Here is a 23,457-nt window from a genome sequence, read left to right on the forward strand (position 1 = left end):
TGAGTTATAAAGTGTTACCAATCATCTCATATAAACGTTTGAAATGGAAGGTGGAAGCAGGAGCACACTGTTCCTTGGCCGTCATTGTAAATAAGAATTTGTTCTTAACTGATCTGCTGTCACGTTCTGACCTTAGTTCTTTTGTTTTGTCTTTGTTTTAGTATGGTCAGGGCGTGAGTTGGGGTGGGCAGTCTATGTTCTTTTTTCTATAATTTGGGATTTCTGTGTTTGGCCTGGTATGGTTCTCAATCAGAGGCAGCTGTCAATCGTTGTCCCTGATTGAGAACCATACTTTCACCTTTGAGTTGTGGGTGATTGTTTTCTGTTGTTTGTCTGCACCAGCCAGAACTGTTTTCAGTCGTTCTCGTTGTTATTTTTGTTATTGCCGTGTTCATTTAATAAATATGGACATATACCACGCTGCACCTGGTCCTCCTCTTCTTCCACCACCAAAGGACCAAGCAGCGTGGTAACGGGCTGCAGCAGCAGCGATCTCCAGACTCCTGGACATCGGAGGAGATCTTGGATGGCAAGGGACCCTGGGGACAGCCGGGAGAATATCGCCACCCCAAGGCAGAGCTGGAGGCAGCGAAAGCCGAGAGGCGGTGGTATGAGAAGGCAGCAGCACAGTCCGGTGCGGGCTATTCCACCTCGCCGCACTGGCCAGGCTACGGGGAGCATTCAGCCAGGTAGGGTTGGGCAGGCTCGCCTCCACGCACCAGCCCTCCGGTGGCAGCCCCCCGCACCAGGCTGTCTCTCCGTCTCCTCCCTACAGGTGCTCCCGAGCCTGTCCAGAGCTGCCAGAATCTTCCTCCTGTCCTGAGCTGCCAGAGTCTCCCGTCAGTTACACACAGGTGCAGGTGCTTGTGTTTTCATACTGTTTGTCTCCATCTCTCCCAGGACCAGGAGGATGGCTCCCATCAATGGTGACGAGTGTTTCTTCTGGAGGACCACCGGCTGTTTCTACGGTGACAGGTGTCGCTTCAAACACAAGCCTGACCAGAGAGGAAGAGACAGGAAACCCTGACAACCCTTACAAGCCTGAACACCACGTACCGTCCGGATATGACAGAGTAAGGAAGAAGAGACGGAATAACAGAATAATGAATATGAAGATTGAGGAAGAGGAGGAGGGACCGTGTAGCTACCTGAAAAGGGAACAGGAAACTTGGCTAGAATGGGGCTGTTGGGAGGGTGTCACCGCTTTTGTAGTCCTCTGACACACAGCACAGACAGGACACTGGACACACAGTAGGAGTAAGTGTCAATCAAAGTGAAGAGGAGTGCTCCTCTGATTTCCTTCCCCCGCCCCCTCGGGCCTGAGCTGTGAAACATGTTTGGTTATTGATGTTAGATGATGGAGATGATGTCATCATTAGAATCTTCAGGGGGTTGTTGCCCAGGCCAACGCCTCTACAACAACCATGTTGTAGACACTAAAGGGGGTCAGTGCAGGGTCTTTGATGCAGCTGATGAGGAGTGTACATTAAATGGGTTAGTAGAATAGAATGAATAGAAATGACATCATGGACCTGACCAAATGGAACTTTGACCTGTTCCATGTAGAACTCAGAGGGACAAGGCAACACATCCTAATATATTATAAACATTCCATATAGAATAGTCAACATATTGTTAAAATGGTTCTCTATTTAAATGAAAGTGGAAATGGGGGACATTTTGTCCATTATAGAACTGTAGGACCCATTTTAATACATTAACTTCCCTTTCCTGATGTGCTGGTCTGGTCGTCATGCATGTTTATGTCTTAAAGAGGAAGGAGAGGACAGTTCTGTCTCAGCTACTTTAAATATGTATCAACCACAGAACTCACACTTACTACCAGTAAGTTGACTCACTGTACAAGACTCTCCCCTTCACTTCACTCTGTAAGTACTCTTGACATAAAAATAGTTTTTGGTTATTTGTTTTTAGTCATAAGTCATATACTTGAAGGTTAATGTATCATTTTACTTGTTGTTATGTTTTGGTTGTTACATCAGGGTCAGTATTCATAAAGTGTCTCAGTGTAGGAGTGTTGATCTACATAGTGATGAGATGATTAACCAGGGTAAAAAAGACATGCAGACAAACATTGTAATACTGCAGTGTGTGTGTGTGTGTGTGTGTGTGTGTGTGTGTGTGTGTGTGTGTGTGTGTGTGTGTGTGTGTGTGTGTGTGTGTGTGTGTGTGTGTGAGAGACTTCTGTTTAGCCTCACAGCTTGAGGATAGGTGCTGTCATTGAACCTGGTGGTCAGTCTTTATGCTGCTGTACAGCTTGATGGACCGTAGAGGATTGAACATTTATCCTCCTATATTTGGGGTTCTGAGAATAAAACAGCTTCAGAACAATCAATATAGAAATATGTGTTTACAGTAATACAGACCTGTTCAATACGCTGTTGGTGTTGTTTATAATGATGGTGATGATAATGATGACTTTATTGTATCCATTAGATAAATAGTTTATGCATCATACATCATGTCATCTTAAATAGACAGACATGCAACACGTCACACACTTTACATACATAGTGATATAGACTTACAGACAGACAGTATTCACATAGACAACCATATAGCACAATACAACACAACACAATATGAGCCTGGTTCATTTTCAGTAATGAGGCCCTGTACCCCATTTACAGTTTATACTTCAATGTATCAGGTGGAGTTATTCACCAGGTATAGAGTGAGTTGTTGTATATATTTCTAAGACTGCAGGGTGGGAGATGCAACAATGGTCTTGAGAACAGCAGGTGGTCGTCTTTCTCTGGTGGTCTTTCTCTGGTCTGTAGCAGGTACGGGCTCATTCTTATCTTGAAGTTGCTCTGTTTATCGATCTACAGATATTTCTAAAAGCATAACCATTTTTATGTTCTACTGACGACACATTTGGCGTCTCCACTTCCCTTTAAACAGTTGTCTTTCACACCTCTCTGAGTGAAGCTTATCTGTGGTTTTCATTCACACTCAACCAAAGAATATCTATGTCTCAACTCAGCAACTATGGAACAAAGTGTTAGTGTGAGTCACAAGACCTTGAACTTAATGTAACGTCCTTGTGATGTCTAACTGTGTTTCAGTGGTACTGAGTCAGAAAGGCTGGAGTGTTACATACACCACTCAGAGTATCTGTACCTTGAAGGGGTCAACAGTGGAGATGTCCTGCTCTATCAGATATCCCAGTGGTACAGTCACAACAACCTTCTGGTTCACCAAAATGTATGATGTGGAGAAGTATGTAAATCTGAGAAATGACTCAAACTACAAAGGTCGTGTGACGTACCGTAGTGATAAGATGAATGGCCACACCCTGAAAATCACAGACCTGAGAGAGAGTGACTCAGCTGAATACAAATTCAGATTTATAACAGATCAGACTGGAGGGAAATATTCTGGCTATCCTGGAGTCACTCTGTCTGTTACAGGTACAGTGATATTATATATAGTGTTGATCTGTTTAATCACTCTGTCTGTTACAGGTACAGTGATATTATATATAGTATTAATCTGTTTAATCACTCTGTCTGTTACAGGTACAGTGATATTATATATAGTATTAATCTGTTTAATCACTCTGTCTGTTACAGGTACAGTGATATTATATATAGTGTTGATCTGTTTAAGTGGTTCTGGAAAAATTGTCTAAATTTGTACAGAAATAATATAATTAATATGAATGTTGGTATAATAGGAATGTCTGAATTGATGATTTGAGAACGTCCACTCCTGCCTCATTTGAACTAGACAACAGGTCATTGATGGTTTTAATGTTGTTATCTACTCCAGGTGACCACTACAAGGTGGTCAACGACACTGACCTGTAGCACCACCTGTACTCTGACTGGTAACCCCACCTACACCTGGTACAGGAACAGTAAGATTGTACAAGAGGACTCCTCCCCCTCATACACATTCTACTTTAAAACTGAAGACAGCTTCTACTGTGCTGTAAAAGGCATCAATTCTCCTGCAGTGTGTGAGTGTGACTAATACACTTTTAAAGTCTGTCAAAATCCTCCAATACATCATTGGTCAGTGTTGATGTTTAGTGAAACAGACATGAGATAGAGCTACTATTCCAAATTGGGTTAATGGTTGTTAATGTTTAGTGAAACAGACATTAGATAGAGCTACTATTCCAAATTGGGTTAATGGTTGTTAATGTTTAGTGAAACAGACATTAGATAGAGCTACTATTCCATATAGATTAATGGTGGTTGATGTTTAGTGAAACAGACATGAGGTAGAGCTACTATTCCATTGAGATTAATGGTGGTTGATGTTTAGTGAAACAGACATGAGGTAGAGCTACTATTCCATTGAGATTAATGGTGGTTGATGTTTAGTGAAACAGACATGAGGTAGAGCTACTATTCCATATAGATTAATGGTGGTTGATTTTACAGTTCTAAATTCTGACACCATTTGAAAAATGTACTTGTGTTTCAGCTGTTGAGGGTCACAGTTATTTCCACGTGACTTACACCCATCAGAGGATCTGTACCTTGAATGGGTCATCAGTGGACATATCCTGCTCTTATACTTATCCCAGTGGTCATACAGTCTCTGAAACAATCTGGTATACAAAAGGAAAACTTCATGAGACGTCTCAAATCCTGAGCCCGGGGTATGGAGGTCGTGTGGAGTACCTTGGAAATATGCAGAGTGACTCCATCCTGAGAATCACAGACCTGAGAGAGGAGGACTCAGCTGAGTATAAGATTAGATTCAGAACAGATCAGACAACCTGGGAGCCCACCATCCCTGGAACAACTCTGACTGTCACAGGTAACACTGCAGGTCACATCCTATCAATACTGCAAACGATTACTTAATGATGAACTCAGTGCTTTAATCCTCTTTCATTTAGGTCTGCAGGTGAAGATGACTCCTGCCACTGTGACAGACGGACAGAAGGTGATACTGACCTGTAGCACCACCTGTATTCTGAGTGACAACCCCACCTACATCTGGTACAAGAATGGATATGTAACCAACCAATCTACCAGTCTGTTCCTAAACCCAGTCAGCAGTGAGGATGCAGGCAGATACTCCTGTTCTGTAGAAGGCCATGAGGATCTCCCCTCTGCTGAAGAGACTCTCACTGTCAGATGTGAGGATGTGTGATCCATCTCCAGTTGTATTCTTTTAGTAACATCTTCTCTCATCTATTATATCCATTATTTCAATCTTTGTCCAAGTTCCATGATTGTACTCATCTCATTACTGTAGTAACTACAAGTACTTCACAAACACTGTATTGTTACATTAATGTCTAAGTTCCACATATTTATATTAATATTTCATTTATTTTAATCACAAGTCCAAGTTCCATGATGCTCCTCATGTAAAGCTCTATGTATGAACAATGTGTTACATATTGTCCACCAGACGGCCCAAAGAACACCTCAGTGTCAGTCAGTCCCTCTGGTGAAATAGTGGAGGGCAGTTCAGTGACTCTGACCTGCAGCAGTGATGCCAACCCACCTGTGGACAAATACACCTGGTACAAGAAGAACGTAACCTCACCAAAAGCATCAGGACAGAGTTACAGCATCACTAACATCATCTCTGAGGACAGAGGAGAATATTACTGTGAGGCCCAGAATGGAAGAGGATCTATGAACTCTACAGCTCTGATGATCATTGTAGCAGGTAAAGTTCCATCTTCAATACTTCAATACAAAACTACATGTTTCATTCTAATGTTAATACTTTGAATTTGGCTTTTTTTAAACTTTGGTTTATAATTAAACATTGAGTGTACAAAACATTAAGAACACGTGCTCTTTCCATGACATAGACAGGCTGACCAGGTGAATCCAAGTGAAGCTTTGATCCCATATTGATGCTACTTGTTAAATCCTCTTCAATCAGTGTGGATGAAGGGGAGGAGACAGGTTTTACCAAATTATATTTGTTTTTAGTTAATTATATCTTGCCATGTCCTCATATCATCCATATTTTATTATAGGGAAACAAACATCAGTTCTGACTGCAGCTGTAGGAATCACAGTGTTTATTCTGGTTCTCATCCTCTTTCTCCCTTGCTTCATGTGGTTCAGGTGACATACATTTTGTTTTACCTTAGCACCCTGATTTGTTATGAATGCATTAATATATTCATCCATTCATTCATTAATTAATGTGCAAAACTTTATTTGTAACATGTCAACTTCCATTAGAGGTCAGTAGAGAGCAGAACTCACTCTGTCCCTCATTACAGGAGATCCACAGGAGGAAGTGATGTCACAGCAGACACACAGGTGATGATATCAGCTATGCCTCCACCTCCACACCTGGTGACATGAATTTACTATGTCACGAGAGTCTCTCTCATACTATTTTCACTGTTACCATGACAACTCTCTCTCTCTTTCTCTCTGCACAGAGTGCCCATCCTGATCCTAACAGTGACACGTACACAGCACTGAACATGAAGACCAGGTCACCAGAGTATGACACCCTGGCAGTAAGTGTGTGTTTGTGTTTGTGTGTTTGTTTGTGTTTGTGTGTGTGTTTGTGTCCATAAAAATGTAATAGAGTGGTGTGTAATGTGACCATTGTGTTTTCTTTCAGAATGTGAGGGACTCCTCTAGTGACACAGTCCCTCAGATAGATGCTGAGCCCTCAGATTATGAGAACTGTAGAGAACCACCACATAACCTGGACTGAAGGGAACCACCACAGAACCTGGACTGAAGAGAACCACCACAGAACCTGGACTGAAGAGACTCACCACAGAACCTGGATGAAGAGCTTCAGCACCAAACTAAAGCTAGGATTTACACCTCTATTCTCCCGCTATCATACTGCTGTCATATCTAGAAGGCTTTCCAGATAATGAGCTTTAACGTTTTAGAAAATCATGTCATTATTTTTATTTTCTTGCAAAGTTAAGGAAAGGGAAACTCTCCTCTCAACCTTGTCTTATCACTCCAAAGGGAAACTCTCCTCTCAACCTTGTCTTATCACTCCAAAGGGAAACTCTCCTCTCAACCTTGTCTTATCACTCCAAAGGGAAACTCTCCTCTCAACCTTGTCTTATCACTCCAAAGGGAAACTCTCCTCTCAACCTTGTCTTATCACTCCAAAGGGAAACTCTCCTCTCAACCTTGTCTTATCACTCCAAAGGGAAACTCTCCTCTCAACCTTGTCTTATCACTCCAAAGGGAAACTCTCCTCTCAACCTTGTCTTATCACTCCAAAGGGAAACTCTCCTCTCAAACCTTGTCTTATCACTCCAAAGGGAAACTCTCCTCTCAACCTTGTCTTATCACTCCAAAGGGAAACTCTCCTCTCAACCTTGTCTTATCACTCCAAAGGGAAACTCTCCTCTCAACCTTGTCTTATCACTCCAAAGGGAAACTCTCCTCTCAACCTTGTCTTATCACTCCAAAGGGAAACTCTCCTCTCAACCTTGTCTTATCACTCCAAAGGGAAACTCTCCTCTCAACCTTGTCTTATCACTCCAAAGGGAAACTCTCCTCTCAACCTTGTCTTATCACTCCAAAGGGAAACTCTCCTCTCAACCTTGTCTTATCACTCCAAAGGGAAACTCTCCTCTCAACCTTGTCTTATCACTCCAAAGGGAAACTCTCCTCTCAACCTTGTCTTATCACTCCAAAGGGAAACTCTCCTCTCAACCTTGTCTTATCACTCCAAAGGGAAACTCTCCTCTCAACCTTGTCTTATCACTCCAAAGGGAAACTCTCCTCTCAACCTTGTCTTATCACTCCAAAGGGAAACTCTCCTCTCAACCTTGTCTTATCACTCCAAAGGGAAACTCTCCTCTCAACCTTGTCTTATCACTCCAAAGGGAAACTCTCCTCTCAAACCTTGTCTTATCACTCCAAAGGGAAACTCTCCTCTCAACCTTGTCTTATCACTCCAAAGGGAAACTCTCCTCTCAACCTTGTCTTATCACTCCAAAGGGAAACTCTCCTCTCAACCTTGTCTTATCACTCCAAAGGGAAACTCTCCTCTCAACCTTGTCTTATCACTCCAAAGGGAAACTCTCCTCTCAACCTTGTCTTATCACTCCAAAGGGAAACTCTCCTCTCAACCTTGTCTTATCACTCCAAAGGGAAACTCTCCTCTCAACCTTGTCTTATCACTCCAAAGGGAAACTCTCCTCTCAACCTTGTCTTATCACTCCAAAGGGAAACTCTCCTCTCAACCTTGTCTTATCACTCCAAAGGGAAACTCTTCTCTCAACCTTGTCTTATCACTCCATTCCTCGTCAATTGTACAACTGAATGCATTCAACTGAAATGTGTCTTCCGCATTTAACCCAACCCCTCTGAATCAGAGCGATGCGGGGGGCTGCCATAATCGACATCCTCATCTTCGGTGCCCGGTGAACAATGGGTTAACTGCCTTGCACAGGGGCAGTAAGACATATTTATGTAATTATGCTTATTGGTGACATGTCAAGTGTTTCCGAAGCTTTAACTTCTGAGTAAATGCTGGAGTTGAATTCTCTTTCCTTGTAATGATAATTGTGTATATTGATGAGAAATAAGATCGATTATGTTTCTGCTCTTTTTCAATGAGATTTGACCATTTGTAGATTCTCTGTAACACATATCGCTTTTCTGTTTACTCTCTGTAGATGAATATTATGTTTCTGCTGTTTTTCTTTGGGATTTGTCTTTTCCAGATTTTTATAACAAAAATAGGCCGACATTTCTCAGTGACTAATATTGATAACAGCTTTTTATTACTTCTAGCTCTTGGACCAGGTTTCTCCTTGTCACGTTCTGACCTTTGTTTTTGTTTTTGTTTTAGTATGGTCAGGGGGGCGTGAGTTGGGTGGGCAGTCTGTTTGTTTTTCTATGTTGGGTTTTGAGTTCGGCCTAGTATTGTTCTCAATCAGAGGGAGCTGTCCATTGTTGTCCCTGATTGAGAATCATACTTAGGTAGCCTGGGTTTCACTTTTGGTTTGTGGGTGTTTGTTTTCCGTGTGAGTGTTTGGTCCACACGGTACTGTTTCGGTTTTCGTTATTTCACATTTATTGTTTTGTATTTCGTAGTGTTCAGTTTACGTCTTAAAATAAACATTATGGACACTTACCACGCTGCGCATTGGTCCTCCGATCCTTCTCGCTACTCCTCCTCAGAAGAGGAGGACGACATCCCTTACACTCTTAATTATTTACTTTGTATTCCTGTCAGACATTATTGCACATTTTATATTCATTATTTTATATTAGGTAATACCATATTGTTCAGTTTCATGATATCACTTATTTTATTATCAACACTGTTCATTATTACATATTTTAGATACATTAAATACGTTTACCTTTGCAGTTTTTACAATTTGGTTTGGTGTCAATACAGTATAAGCGCCAAGTTGTAAATAAGCTCAAAGTTCAAGATAAGAAATACATAGATTATTTGATCAACTATTAATACATTGATTCATAACTATTTTCCTCGCTGCTGTCGTTTCTTGTATTTCTGCCTATTGGACACATGATAGAGCCATTGAACAGATCAACACCCAGCACTGTTGCTCACAAAGGACATGCAGGCACACACGCTAGTGGTGCGCCGGTCAGCTGTTTGTTAACCCGCAGCCGCCCACAACTGCTAATAACCCATCTGCAACCTCACGACTATGTGATAAAGTGAAAGTCTGAGGTCCTCACCACCCAACACTAGCCTGCAAATATAGAACATTCGCTACAGGCTACAGTCAAAGACTGTGAAGGATTTTTTTTGACAGGGGGGGCAGGATATATTTTGACAGGGAGGGCAGGATATATTTTGACAGGGGGGGGCAGGATATATTTGACAGGGGGGGGCAGGATATATTTGACAGGGGGGGCAGGATATATTTTGACAGAGGGGGCAGGATTTATTTTGACAGGGGGGGCAGGATATATTTGACAGGGGGGGCAGGATATATTTTGACAGGGGGGGCAGGATATATTTTGACAGGGGGGGCAGGATTTATTTTGATAGGGGGGGCAGGATATATTTTTGGCCTGATTTAGACATGTTTCTGATTATAATTTCAGAAATTTTGGTGGGCAATTTGTTCGTCAACTTGTCCGTAATTTCTAGATACATGCAGCCGCGACACGTCATTGAGTTTTTTTTTACAGGGACAGTGCACATTAATCAACGTTTCAGTAAAAGTGCCGGTTTTAGCCAGCCGGCTAATTTTCAACCGCAGTCCCTGGGCAGGTTATTAAAAACAATTACAATATAGACAATAGCAACATAGAACAGGCAAGACATAGCAACATAGGACAAGCAAGACATGGCAGGTGGGACAGAGCTCCATCTGTTTTGAGCCCCACCTGTTTAGCTTTTTTTGGTGCTTTTTTCATGTTATTTTGGTATTAATACATGACACATCGGTTTGCAAACAATGTAATAAATAAATAAAGCATTGAGTTAATAAAGTCGCATACAAACACGGTCTCTTTTTTCCTTTCTTGAGTTAAGGCAGCTCCAAAATGCAGGTGTTTCAGCCTAACTCAGTGCTTTCTGTGGTGGTGAGCCAGCGGAAAATACAGAGCGTAGGGGTTGGTAATGTTCTCTAATTGCGCCATGATTTGCTCAGTGTTCTGTCACTCATGGGGACACTACGTCACCGCAAAATCTATGGGGAGAGCTTGGAAATTCAAGCCCTTTGAAGTGCACATCCTAGAAGGCTCAAGGTCATTGGCCACAGACCGTAGCTTTGATTGGACTGATCATGTCCACATCATACTTTCAAAATCTTAGCTAGACAAGCTGGACAAGCAGTCATCATCATGCATCAGGTCGGCAATCTACTGACAAATCCTTTTCAATCCTTGTCATATGAAGAGAAATTTGAGAGAAAACGTATTGGTGCTCATCTGCCAATGGACATAAACATTACACAACAAATTGGAAATTGCAAATTCAACAATGAATCCCAGGCTGTGTTACAGCTGGCTGTGACCGGGAGACCCATGAGGCGGAGCACAATTGGCCCAGGGTCGTCCGGGTTAGGAGAGGGTTTGACCGGCCGGGATGTCCTTGTCTCATCGTGCTCTAGAGACTCCTTGTGTCGGTCAAGCGACTTCGTTCGTCAGTTCGACACTGTTTCCTCCGACACATTGTTGCCTGCTGTTTGTCCTACTGTCCAGGGGGTGTAGCTGGAGAGCACCAGGCTGATGAGTTCCCAGTTCATATGTCTTTGTCAAAACACCAGCTGTCATTTATAAACATATACAAGCAAGTTTTACCAATCAACTCTTATCATAACTTTTGAAAGTAAAAAGTAAAAGTGACAGACTAATGCCGGATTGTGCAGGCGGGAGAAGGTGTTTTCAAATGTCCTCCATAGAGATAGATAGGGGACTCTAGTGCCCAAAAGACAGTTTTAGCACAGGCATCACCATTGAGGACTTTCACATTCAAGTTCTCTCTCTCTCTCTCTCAAATCAATTCAAAGGGCTTTATTGTCATGGTAAAAAATGAACAGTAAACATAACACTCACAAAAGCTCGAAATAAATATTATGTCATATTATGTCTATATGCAGTGTTGTAACAATGTCTCTCTCCCTCTCTCTCTCCCTCACTCTCTCCCTCTCTCACCCTCTCCCCTCTCTCTCTTTTCCCCTATCTTCCCCTCCCCCCTCTCTCTCGCCCTAGCCCCCACTTTCTCTCTCTATTTCTCTCTCTCTCTCTCTCTCTCTAACCCCCTCTCCTCTCTCTCTCTCTCTCTCTCTCTCTCTCAAACCCCCTCTCCCCTCTCTATATCTACCCCCTCTTCTCTTTCTCTCGCTCTCTCTCTCTTCAACCATAAGCCTGACCAGAGAGGAAGTTACAGGTAAACCATGGCAACCCTGACAACCATGACCACCCTGACAACCCAGACAACCCTGACCAACCAGACTACCCTGACTCCCCTAACTACCCTGACTACCCTGACTCCCCTAACTACCCTGACTACCCTGACCACCCTGACAACCCAGACAATCCTGACCACTCTGACAACCCTGACAACCCTGACTACACTGACTACCCTGACTACCCTGACCACCCTGACAACCCTGACCACCCTGACAACTCTGACTACTCTGACCAGCCCGACAAATCTGACCACCCTGACAACTTTTACCACCCTGACCACCCTGACAACCCTGACCACCACGCACTGTCCGCGGATATGACAGAGGAAGAACAGAATAATGAATATGAAGATTGAGGAAGACACAGTGTCCTTACTTTAAAATGGAACATAAAATGGGGGTGTTGAGGGGTGTCACCACTTTTGTAGTCCTCTGACACACAGCACAGCACAGACAGAACACTGGACACACAGTATGAGTGTGTGAAGTGTCAATCAAAGTGATTTCCTTCCCCTGTCCCCCCCTCGGCTTGAGCTGTGAAACATGTCATCGTTGATGTCAGAGGATGGAGATGATGACATCATTAGAACTCTGAGGAGGTTCACCTCTACAACGACCATGTTGTAGGCACTAAAGGGGGTCCACCTCTATGACAACCATGTTGTAGACACTAAAGGGGGCCATTGTAGGGTCTGACCTGCAATGACCCCTTCCCCCCTCTCCCCATTGATGAAATTAGTCTCATGGTCTGACAAACACGGCTCTAGCTCGGTCCCGTTTCACCACAGATGCAGAAGTGCGACAAAGAAGGATGAAGTGGATTGAGATGCATCCAATGCAAATTTTATTTTAAACTGACAGATTTGCATGGATCAAAGTAGTCTCACCAACAGCACATAAACAGCGCATAAACATTCTTGTGTAAAGGGAAGCTGGTTTGATGTTGAAGATGCTGTGTTTTCCTGTGTGCCAAGTACTCCAGATATTGTTGTTGGGGGGGGGGGGGGCTCTAGCAGCTCTATTCATTGCAGAATAGAGCTGCTCATTTAATGGCTACATGGAGCAGGTCTTTACAGAGAATCTGCTTAAATACCAGTCCCTCGTGGTGCTTGGACAGCCTGGGTGGAGGTGCTAGCTGGTGGAGCTGATATTTGGCAGTCTCGGCCACTCACACAGGCTTGCAGTACGTGGTCTCCAGATTGAGGGCCTGATAAAAACTAGGACAAAGCAATTGGCTAGGTACTGCTCAGTTTCAGCTGAGGAATTTAAATGTTCAATCCCTTGCGGTCCGTCAAGCTGTTCAGCAGCCTAAAGACTGACCACCAGGTTCAATGATAGCTCCAAGCTGTGAGGCTAATCAGCAAGTGACACACACACACTGGAAAAGACTTAAGCATCACTGGTGTCGGGTGTCATGACATTGCTCTCTCTGGGTACAGCAATCCCCATCCCCTTCTCCCTGCCTCTCCCTGCCTCCTACACAGGCTGCTGTGGTCAGAGAGAGGTCGTACATTCCTGAGGAGAGGATCTCCTCATGGCCACACAGTATAGAGACAGAGTGAATGTTCATAGAGAACAAAGTCATTTCTTCCACCTCACAGAACTTGAGGTCCGAACAATGTTTACGTTCCGGAGAAGGTATAAAAGATCGGTGAAGAATCCAGCTACGAACTGGTCCGTTTGTTACAAATTGGTGAAGCTCATGGGAGACGGTGAGGCCACATTACCATAATACTGTTTATATAATAGCCTCAGATATGAGGTTTACATCTAATTGTTGTATAAGATGAATGAGTGAGGATGATACTGTTTATAAAATTATGTAATGTGATTTTGGAATGTTTAATGAAGGAAAATCAAATTCCTTTTTGAGTTTAACTAAATCAGAGGACCGCCCATGAGTCCAGTTAGGGTCGGGCATCCTGGGACAGGCCAAAAATATGCAATCCAAGCTTTTGTGAGTGTATCAATCAATGCTAGAACAGCTATCCCCAAATTAGTATGGTCACGAAAGTCAGAAAAGCAATAAAATTAATCGCTTACCTTTGATGATCTTCGGATGTTTGCACTCACGATACTCCCAGTTACACAATAAATGTTATTTTTGTTCGATAAATATTACTTTTATAACAAAATAACGCCATTTGGGTTGAGCGTTATGTTCAGAAAACCACAGCCTCGTTCATTTCGACGAAAATTCCAAAAAGTATCCGTAATGTTCGTAGAAACACGTCAAATGTTTTTTTATAATCAATCCTCAGGTTGTTTTTAACCTCTAGCGACGAGCAATCCTGTATCCGGGAGCGTAACCAAAGCCTCAAGCGCACTACCATAACGCAATGTTTCCTATTCATGAAAATCGCAAATTAAATGAAATAAATATATTCAAACACAAGCTTAGCCTTTTCTTAACAACACTGTCATCTCAGATTTTCAAAATATGCGTTGCAGCCAACGCTAGACAAGCATTTGTGTAAGTTTAGCATGGCATAATGCTATGCTAGGCTGTGCTGGCAGCAGGCAACATTTTCACAAAAATAAGAAAAGCAACCAAATTAAATAATTTATCTTTGAAGAACTTCAGATGCTTTCACTCAGAAGACTCCCAGTTGGATAGCAAATGTTCCTTTTTTCCAAAAATAATATTTTTGGAGGTGAAAAACGTAACGTTTGTTCATCCTGCTTGGCTGAGAAATCGACAGAAAAATACTTCAACTATAACGCATTAGCATAACGCAACTTTTTCTATTCATGAAAATCGCAAATTAAATGAAATAAATATATTGAAACACAAGCTTAGCCTTTTGTTAACAACACTGTCATCTCAGATTTTCTAAATATGCTTTTCAACCAAAGCTACACAAGCATTTGTGTAAGAGTATTGATAGCCTAGCATAGCATTAAGCCTAGCATTCAGCAGGCAACATTTTCACAAAAACAAGAAAAGCATTCAAATAAAATAATTTACCTTTGAAGAACTTCGGATGTTTTCAATGAGGAGACTCTCAGTTAGATAGCAAATGTTCATTTTTTCCAAAATGATTATTTGTGTAGGAGAAATCGCTCCGTTTTGTTCATCACTTTTGGCTAAGAAAAAAAAAGAAAGTTAATTCACCACAACGCCAAACTTTTTTCCAAATTAACTCCATAATATCGACAGAAACATGGCAAACGTTGTTTAGAATCATCCTCAAGGTGTTTTTCACATATCTATTCGATGATAAATAATTCGTGGCAGTTGGGTTTCTCCTCAGTAGCAAACGGAAAAGTGCTGCAGCTGGAGATTACGCAAAGATTGCAACGGAGGACACCAAGCGACCACCTGGTAAATGTAGTCTCTTAGGGTCAATCTTCCAATGATATGCCTACAAATACGTCACAATGCTGCAGACACCTTCGGGAAAACGTGGAAAAGGTAAGCTGACTCCTAGCTCCTCCACAGCCATATAAGGAGTCATTGCCATGAGGCGGTTTCAAAAAATGCGGCACTTCCTGATTGTATTTTTATCTGTTTTTTTTCTGTAACATCAGTTCTGTGGCACTCACAGACAATATCTTTGCCGTTTTGGAAACGTCAGAGTGTTTTCTTTCCAAAGCTGTCAATTATATGCATAGTCGAGCATCTTTTCGTGACAAAATATCTTGTTTAAAACGGGAACGTTTTTCATCCAAAAATTAAAAGAGCGCCCCCTTGTTACGGCTTTCTTCCGTTGAAGGAGAGTCGGACCAAAATGCAGCGTGGTTAGTTCGATACATGTTTAATGAATGAATATACGAACAAATACAAAAACAACAAACAGAAAATGTGAAAACCTATACAGCCTGTCTGGTGAATACAAACACACTGAGACAGGAACAATCACCCACAAAACACACAGTGAAACCCAGGCTACCTAAATATGGTTCCCAATCAGAGACAACGAGAATCACCTGACTCTGATTGAGAACCTCAGGCAGCCACAGACTATGCTAGACACCCCTACTCAGCCACAATCCCTATACCTACTAAAACCCCAATACAAAAACACAACATAAAATAAACCCATGTCACACCCTGGCCTGACCAAATAAATATATAAACACAAAATACTAAGACCAGGGCGTGACAGAACCCCTGGGAGGGTCCGGGTGGGCGTCTGTCCACGGTGGCGGCTCCGGCTCGGGACGTGGACCCCACTCCAACCAAGTCTTAGTCCCCCTGTAACGCGTCCTTTGATTGGCGACCCTCGCCGCCGACCTAGGCCTAATAACCCTCACCAAGGAACCCACTGGACTGAGGGGCAGCTCGGGACTGAGGTAGAAGCTCGGGACTGAGGGGAAGCTCGGGACTGAGGGGAAGCTCGGGACTGAGGGGTAGCTCGGGACTGAGGGGTAGCTCAGGACTGAGGGGTAGCTCGGGACTGAGGGGTAGCTCAGCACTGAGGGGAAGCTCAGCACTGAGAGGATGCCTAGTACCGAGAGGAAGCCCAGTACTGGTAGGTACACAGGAGGCCTAGTGCGTGAGGCTGGTACACTCTTCACCAGCCGACTAACACGCACCTCAGGACGAGTATCGTACAGAGGGGTATCGTACAGAGTCAATTTGGGGGGCACCGGGTAGTTGAGGTAATATGTACATGTAGGTAGGGTTAAAGTGACTATGCATAGATAATAAACAGAGTGTTGCAGCAGCGTCTTGGTCGCCCTTTGATTAGCTGTTCAGGAGTCTTGGCTTGGGGGTAGAAGCTGTTCAGAAGCCTTTTGGACCTAGACTTGGCGGTCCGGAACCTCTTGTCGTGTGGTAGCAAAGAGAACAGCCTATGACTGGGGTGGCTGGAGTCTGACAATTTTTATGGCCTTCCTCTGACACTGTCAGGTTAGAAGTCCTGGATGTCAGGAAGCTTGGTCCTAGTGATGTACTGGGCCATACGGGCCTTTTGATCGGAGGCCGAGCAGTTGCCATAACAGTCGGTGATGCAACCAGTCAGTCAGTATGCACTAATGCAGCCTTTCTTAAAGTTGGGTCACGGACCTGTTAATGGTGGGTCGCGACGTGTCAGTGTAAATACGTCATTATTTCATGAATTACTGGAATTGATTTGTCCAAGTGCATCTGCGCTCTCTGTTCAGTGCGCGTTCTGCTTAAGCAGAGTCTCTGCTCAGTTTGGCAGCTGCACCAGTGTGAGAGGGTGATGCCTGTGTGCATCGGAGTTGTGTACCTCTTTTTCTGCAAGATCACTCGGCTACACACGACGCAGCGCTGTCGTTCAGATTGTTGGCATTTTATAACAGGTGATGATAAGCAGTAATACGGGAGTACTAACTAACTCTCATAGTGGTAGATGTGAGTTTCTCTTTCAATCCCCTGGCCTTGTACACAGCTAATAGCTAACATTCGCCAAAACAAGCTAGCTACTGATAGTGCAACCCTAAGTAACAGTACAGACGAAGATGAAAAATGATCAGGCCTACTTTACATCTTACTGTAGAAATGGTTGTTGAAAACTAGTCTAGGTTGGAACTGTTGCTAAATGCAACAATAATTGTTATTCTTAACTGGAATTAACTGATTGACGCAAGATGCTTTTTGAGGCAAACACACTCAGTTCTGGGTTGTTCATGTACAGCAGGAAGCGGTCTCCTGCCTGACTGAGAAAGCAGTAGATGTTCTGGGTTGTTCATGTACAGTAGGAAGCGATCTCCTGCCTGACTGAGAAAGCAGTAGATGTTCTGGGTTGTTCATGTACAGTAGGAAGCGGTCTCCTGCCTGACTGAGAAAGCAGTAGATGTTCTGGTCCAGTTTGGCACCACATCCCTATGTGAGTCAGGGTTCTCAACTCTGACACTTATAAAACATGTACAGAAACAGTCTCAAGGCTGAGCTTGACCTCAGTGTTACACTGTCAAAAACAGAGCCCAGAATAGACCTTCTCTCATTAGGACTGTGTGGGGGTTTTCTGGTCTACAGATGTGATCAATCACTTTATTCCAGGTCAGAATAAAAACATATGTATTGTAGTTTAACAGCAACAGTTCCAACCTTGACTTTCAACAAGCATTTCTACAGTAAGATGTACAGTAGGCCTGATCATTTTTCATCTGTACTGTTACTTAGGGATGCACTATCAAAAAGCCTGTGTGTGTGTTCTGTTATTCATCTGTGTGATGTGAACAATCCTTTTATTCCAATTCAGAATTAAAATGATTTATTGTATTTTAACAGCAACAGTTCCAACCTAGACAGATATGTAAGTGTTTTCAATGCGGGAAAATAAACATTAATAGATATTTAATGTCATTGTTATTTGTTTTTGTCTATATTGCATTTGTTTAGGCATAAGGGCAATGAAATGTACTGATATTTATGTATAGTTGCATAATTTCCTTGGTTTGGGTCCCAGGAAAACACAGAATGTTGCATTCGGGTCCCAGGCTGAAAATGTTTAAGAACCCCTGCACTGATGAGCTAGCAGAAGCTCTGAGCAAATCAGAGTAGAAGTGCAGCAAAAGTGTAACTATACAAATGCACTAGTCCAGACCAGTTTGCAAGTTCATTTAAAGGCTTCTAGTTTAAACTGTGTAAGGGAATAGGGTTCCAAGAATAATAAACAGAAACATTTTGGACAACATTTGAATTGTGACTGTCGGCGAAAGTCACACCGACTAATGTGACCGAGATGACCTGTAAAATGTAAGCTATAGCTGATAGTGTGCATTGATTGCAGCGGTTTCGTGAGCTGGCGACATGCTGTACTAAACTAGTTAATGTCCACAGACTGATATACTACTGAATCACTGTGATAAACAGTATCTCCTGCTCATGAACAGAAAACATTGCTTCTCACTCACTGTATAGCAACACATAGCCTGTATGCTAGTCTAGCACAGGCTACTTCCTCCTTGTATGGATGAAGGACTATTCTCTATGATGGTTCACTGAGCGCACTGACTCTGACTAGTATTGGGAACAAACAAGTAGGCTATATGATTGACTACTCCTGAGGCTAATTCTACATGTCGCCGGCTATTAACTGAAAACAGAGCAGCAACATGGTTGATCCTCACAATCAATCACATCACCGCAGCAGCCAAACATTGCAACATGAGCATATTGAACGATGCAGGCGAGGTTCAAACACAGCCAGCGAGCACTTACAAAGAAAACGTTATATCAGAAATCAGCAGCAAAGTCAATGGAGAAAAAGAAGCTAGCGCTTAGTAGCAGCAAGCGGCAGAAGGATGCAAGAGCAGACCAGGTCAATAAGGAAGTCGTGAATGATACTAGCCTCTAATTGGTTCCATTCTCACTTGAGGCGGGCCCTCGGTTTTCCTTTCTGAACCTGCTCCGCTAATGATTAGCCTACTTTTCTTGTGTACTTATCTGTTTTTATCTTTTTCTATGGGATTTAGCCAATTCCAGATTTTTTATAATAGATGAAGTATTGGCTTGTTTTAGTGACACAAAATGAATAATATTGATAAGAGTGTAACGGATGTGAAACGGCTAGCTTGGGCTGGTCTAAAGTTATACTGTTACAAGAGCTTTTAAATCATTTTAGCTCTGGAGTTTCTCCTGATTTGTTTTAATAGGTTTTACTTTGTAATGGTGTCAGATGTTATTGGTCATTTTATATTTTATATTATGTTATACCATATTGTTCAGTGTCATAATATTGCTTGTTTAATTATCAAATTATGAATTATTACCTATTTTAGATACCTTACATGTTGCATTTTTTTTTACATTGAATACAGTACAAGTATCATGTTGTAAATAAGCTCAGTTAGACAATAAATAGACAACAAATAAATCAATGATGTTTCTTGTATTTCTGCCTATGGTACACATGATGGCGCCATTGAGCAACATAATGCATGAGTGGCTAGCCTATAGGCCAGCCAGGGATACTCCATTACTGTCAGGAGATAAACTGTAATAGATCAACAATCAGCACTGTTCATCAACAAACACACACACGAACATGCATGCACGCACACACACACACGTAAACACACACTGAGTCTGGAACTTGCCCGAGTCTTTCCCGGTAGTTCAGATGTTGTATGGGTGTGTGTGTGTGTGTTAATATGTGTGTGTGCGTGTGTGTGTGGTATGGGTATGTTGCGCCCTAGACTATTGCAGGAGTACTCTAGTGTAAGTGGTCCAACAGATTTGCTAGGTGGTAAAGATCTGGATGGACTATTTCTACTTTGATCTCATTTCTTGTATTTCTTTGGTTCTCTGGGAATATGGTTTATACTGCTACTGGTGTCTGGAGCTCTACCCCTCTGCCCTATCAGACGCTCAGAAGTCCATCCAGCTCAACCCTGATTGGCCAAAGGGATACTTCCTCAAGGGTAGTGCACTGAAGGGGTTGAAGGTCAGTGTCTGAGCTTTCTACTGTGAACGTGGAAATTGTTGATTGTGTGTGTGTGTCAGTCTGTCTTCTCCCTCTCCCCACTCCTTCTATCTCCCCAATCCTTTCTCCCCTTCACTCTCTCACTTCATCTCCTCTACCTCCCTTCCCCTCCCCTCAGTTTTCCTTAAGTGGCCTTCTGAATAGGAATGGACCAGGGTTTTAGGCTGCGTGTTGCTACTGATGTCCACCTGACAGCACAGTAGAGATCACAATGGTGAGTTAGACTTCTCTGCATGATACTGTTAAAGGAATTAAATTGCTCTATGTTTTAATACCCAATTAAAATTAAACACTGTCAATTCATAAGGATTTGTAATTCCCTTATTTTATAGTAATAGACAGAGCCCAGTCATAAAGTCAAACAGAGTTTATTCATGAGAGTACTCCCTACGGTACAGTTTTACCACAGGTTATAAACTGAAAATTACGTCCTTAGTTCCAGCCCTAACCCGTGCCATCTCCATTCCAGTACAAAGGCTGTATCTCAAGCCTTCCCACATCCGTCTCCCTACCAATTTAATATAATTTACGAGTCAAGGTTTTCTCGTGTAGATAAGCATTCTAGCCAGTCTGATTCATTTGTACCAAGGAACAGACAGTCATTGTTCTAACTCTTGACCACATTCACACACGTTATATTCAGTACTGGGAACAAGAAAGAAACTCATACATTTACAGCAACATAATAGTATTCTGATTAGTACATATACAGTAATCATAATAGTATTCGGATTAGTACATATACAGTAACATAATAGTATTCTGATTAGTCAGTCCTGATTGTACTGTATACATAATTAGTCATCATTGATAAAAATTCCCTTAACAGATACACAGAGTCAAGAGCCTTCAGTTTAGAGCTTCAGTTTAGAGCTTTAAAAAGTTTCACCATCGTTCAACACAGAGAGAAAAGTACAACGATTCAACTCATTTCTGGCAGGAAAGGAAAAACAAGCTTTGTTATTGGTTCCATTGGACTTGTGGGACTACGCTATTGGTCCCATTGCATGTATTTGGACTGTGCCTGCTGTTTGTCCTCCAGTCCAGGGGGTGGAGCTGGAGAACACCAGGCTGGTAATCAGGTACCCAGACCACTGGATGCAGAGAACACCTCCCTCTCCTCAGAGGACCAACCCCATAGGCCTCAACACCTCCTCCGCCTCCAAGTACGCCTTCACAGGGTAAGGACATCCATCCATCTGTCTGTCAAAACATCATCTACGATTTATAAACATATATATAAGCATTTTTATGAATAATTATGAGTTATTCTAAAGTGTTACCAATCATCTCATGTTAACTTTTGAAATGTACAAAGTGATGGAAGGAGGAAAGCAGGGGCTCAGGTGCAGGTGTTTGTGTTTTCATAATGTTTGTCTCTCTCTCTCCCAGGACCAGGAGGATGGCTCCCATCAATGGTAACGAGTGTTTCTTCTGGAGGACCACCGGCTGTTTCTATGGTGACAAGTGTCGCTTCAAACACAAGCCTGACCAGAAAGGAAGAGACAGGAAGGCTCCGGCCTTGGAGCGGGATGCCGTGCCTGGACCGGGCACCAGCGCAGAGGAAGGCTCCTGCCATGGAGCAGGACTGGACGCTGTGCCCGGGCTGGTCACTGGCACAGAGGAAGACTCCGGGCTTGGACTCCGGGCCTGGTGGCACGCACTTCAGGGCGAGTGCGAGGAGCAGGCACAGGACGTACCAGACTGGGAAAGCGCACTGGTGGCCTGGTGCATGGAGCCGGCACAGGTGGCACCACAGGTGGCACCACAGGTGGCACTCCTTGGGTCGACCGAACACCTCTCTATCTCCTCCCAGGTGGTCTGTGGCTCTCTCCGTTCACGCTTCTCCAATTTCTCCATCTTCTCCCAGATGTGCTCTGGTTCCCTCCTCGGCTCCACCAACTGCCCCGTGTGCCCACCCCCAAATGTTTTTAGCGCGAACCCCGGCGTCGGCGCTGTCCTCCCTTTTCTCCTTGCGTCTGCCGCCAAAGGCGGCGATCCTGTATTTTCACTTTTGGATGAAAGGCGTGCCCAGAGTAAACTGCCTCCTACTCTTTCCCAGATGGAAATATATGCATATTATTATTACTGGTGGACAGAAAACACTCTGCAGTTTCTAAAACTGTTTGATGTCTGTGAGTATAACAGAACTCATATGGAAGACAAAAACCTGAGAAGAAATCCAAACAGGAAGTGAGAACTCAATACAGAAAACAGTGCCATTGGATGTCCATGTTAGATATGGATGAGCATGCACTTCCTAGAGCTGCCACAAGATGTCACCGTCTTTACATTCTGGTTGTATGATTCAAGTATGAAGGAGGGGCTTATAGCAGCTCTTTTACTGAGTGGTCTGATAGAAAGCCTCGGTCTCGTTACGCGCCGTCACGAGAGGGTGTACTTGAGTTCCAATGCGTTTCTTCAGACAATGAAATTCTCCGGTTGGAACCTTATTGCTGATTAATGTTTAAAATATCCTAAATATGGTTTGCATACATCATTTGACGACCTGTACCGGAACTTTTTGAGTTTTTGTCTGGAGGAATTGCTCGTGCTTTTTGAGGATGGAATGATGGGCTGAACAAGCAAACAACAAGTGGCTAAATTATGGGCTTTTTGGAACTTTATGGAACAAATCAGTCATTTATTGTCGAACTGGGATTCCTGGAACTGCCTTCTGATGAAGATATTCAAAGGTAAGTGAATATTTATAGTGTTTTTGTAGCTTCTGTTGACGCCAAAATGGCAGCTATTTCTTTGGGTTCTGAGCGCTGTTCTCTGACACAGCGATTGCATAGAGGATACATTTATATTTAATTCTGTGAATAACACTTGCATCTTTTATCAATGTTTATTGTGAGTTTTTCTGCAAAATCCCCGGATGTTTTGGAATCAAAAGATTACTGCACGTAACGTGCCAATGTAAACTGATTTAAAAAAAAAATATATATATATATATATATATGCACATTATCGAACAAAACACACAATGCATGTATAACATGATGTCCTATGAGTGTCATCTGATGGAGATAATCAAAGGTTAGTGATTCATTTTATCTATATTTATGCTTTTGTGACTGTGAAATATCGCTGTGTGTGTTTTTGAAGTTGGTGGTCATCTAACATAAATATATGTTGTGTTTTCGCTGTAAAACATTTAAAAAATCAGACACGATGGGTAGATTAACAAGAGGTTTATCATTC

The 23,457-nt window shown here is 42.7% G+C and overlaps 3 protein-coding genes across 5 annotated transcripts in view; all 3 read left to right on the forward strand.

Annotated features, from left to right (window-relative positions):
• The first annotated feature begins 3,830 nt into the window (after positions 1–3,830).
• LOC109876848 (sialoadhesin-like) lies at positions 3,831–6,705 on the forward strand. The gene is made up of 8 exons (XM_031817649.1): positions 3,831–3,985; positions 4,459–4,797; positions 4,880–5,122; positions 5,401–5,664; positions 5,984–6,074; positions 6,236–6,275; positions 6,401–6,481; positions 6,589–6,705. Exons 2-8 carry the CDS (start codon positions 4,668–4,670, stop codon positions 6,682–6,684), a joined length of 945 nt encoding a protein of 314 aa, XP_031673509.1. The 5' UTR covers positions 3,831–3,985; positions 4,459–4,667; the 3' UTR covers positions 6,685–6,705.
• Positions 6,706–6,709: 4 nt separating this feature from the next.
• On the forward strand, positions 6,710–9,079 carry LOC116364621 (uncharacterized). The gene is made up of 2 exons (XM_031817648.1): positions 6,710–6,915; positions 6,954–9,079. The coding sequence occupies exons 1-2, from the start codon at positions 6,878–6,880 to the stop codon at positions 8,299–8,301; spliced, it is 1,386 nt and encodes a 461-aa protein (XP_031673508.1). The 5' UTR covers positions 6,710–6,877; the 3' UTR covers positions 8,302–9,079.
• A 10,208-nt stretch (positions 9,080–19,287) lies between these two features.
• Positions 19,288–23,457, forward strand: part of LOC109886091 (uncharacterized) — a 33,127-nt gene continuing 28,957 nt past the window's right edge. For 2 of the 3 annotated variants that reach the window (XM_031817651.1, XM_031817650.1), the window contains exons 1-3: positions 20,250–20,464; positions 21,293–21,431; positions 21,643–22,946. In XM_031817651.1, coding sequence (XP_031673511.1) covers positions 21,349–21,431; positions 21,643–22,447 — 888 coding nt within the window. In that variant the 5' untranslated portion in view covers positions 20,250–20,464; positions 21,293–21,348 and the 3' untranslated portion in view covers positions 22,448–22,946. Of the gene's footprint in view, positions 20,212–20,249; positions 20,465–21,292; positions 21,432–21,642; positions 22,947–23,457 lie in introns of those variants that run through there. The other variant, XM_031817652.1, reaches the window with a different exon arrangement.

Source organism: Oncorhynchus kisutch, unplaced genomic scaffold (assembly GCF_002021735.2).
Source record: "Oncorhynchus kisutch isolate 150728-3 unplaced genomic scaffold, Okis_V2 scaffold1109, whole genome shotgun sequence".
In the NCBI taxonomy this organism is placed as follows: domain Eukaryota; kingdom Metazoa; phylum Chordata; class Actinopteri; order Salmoniformes; family Salmonidae; genus Oncorhynchus; species Oncorhynchus kisutch.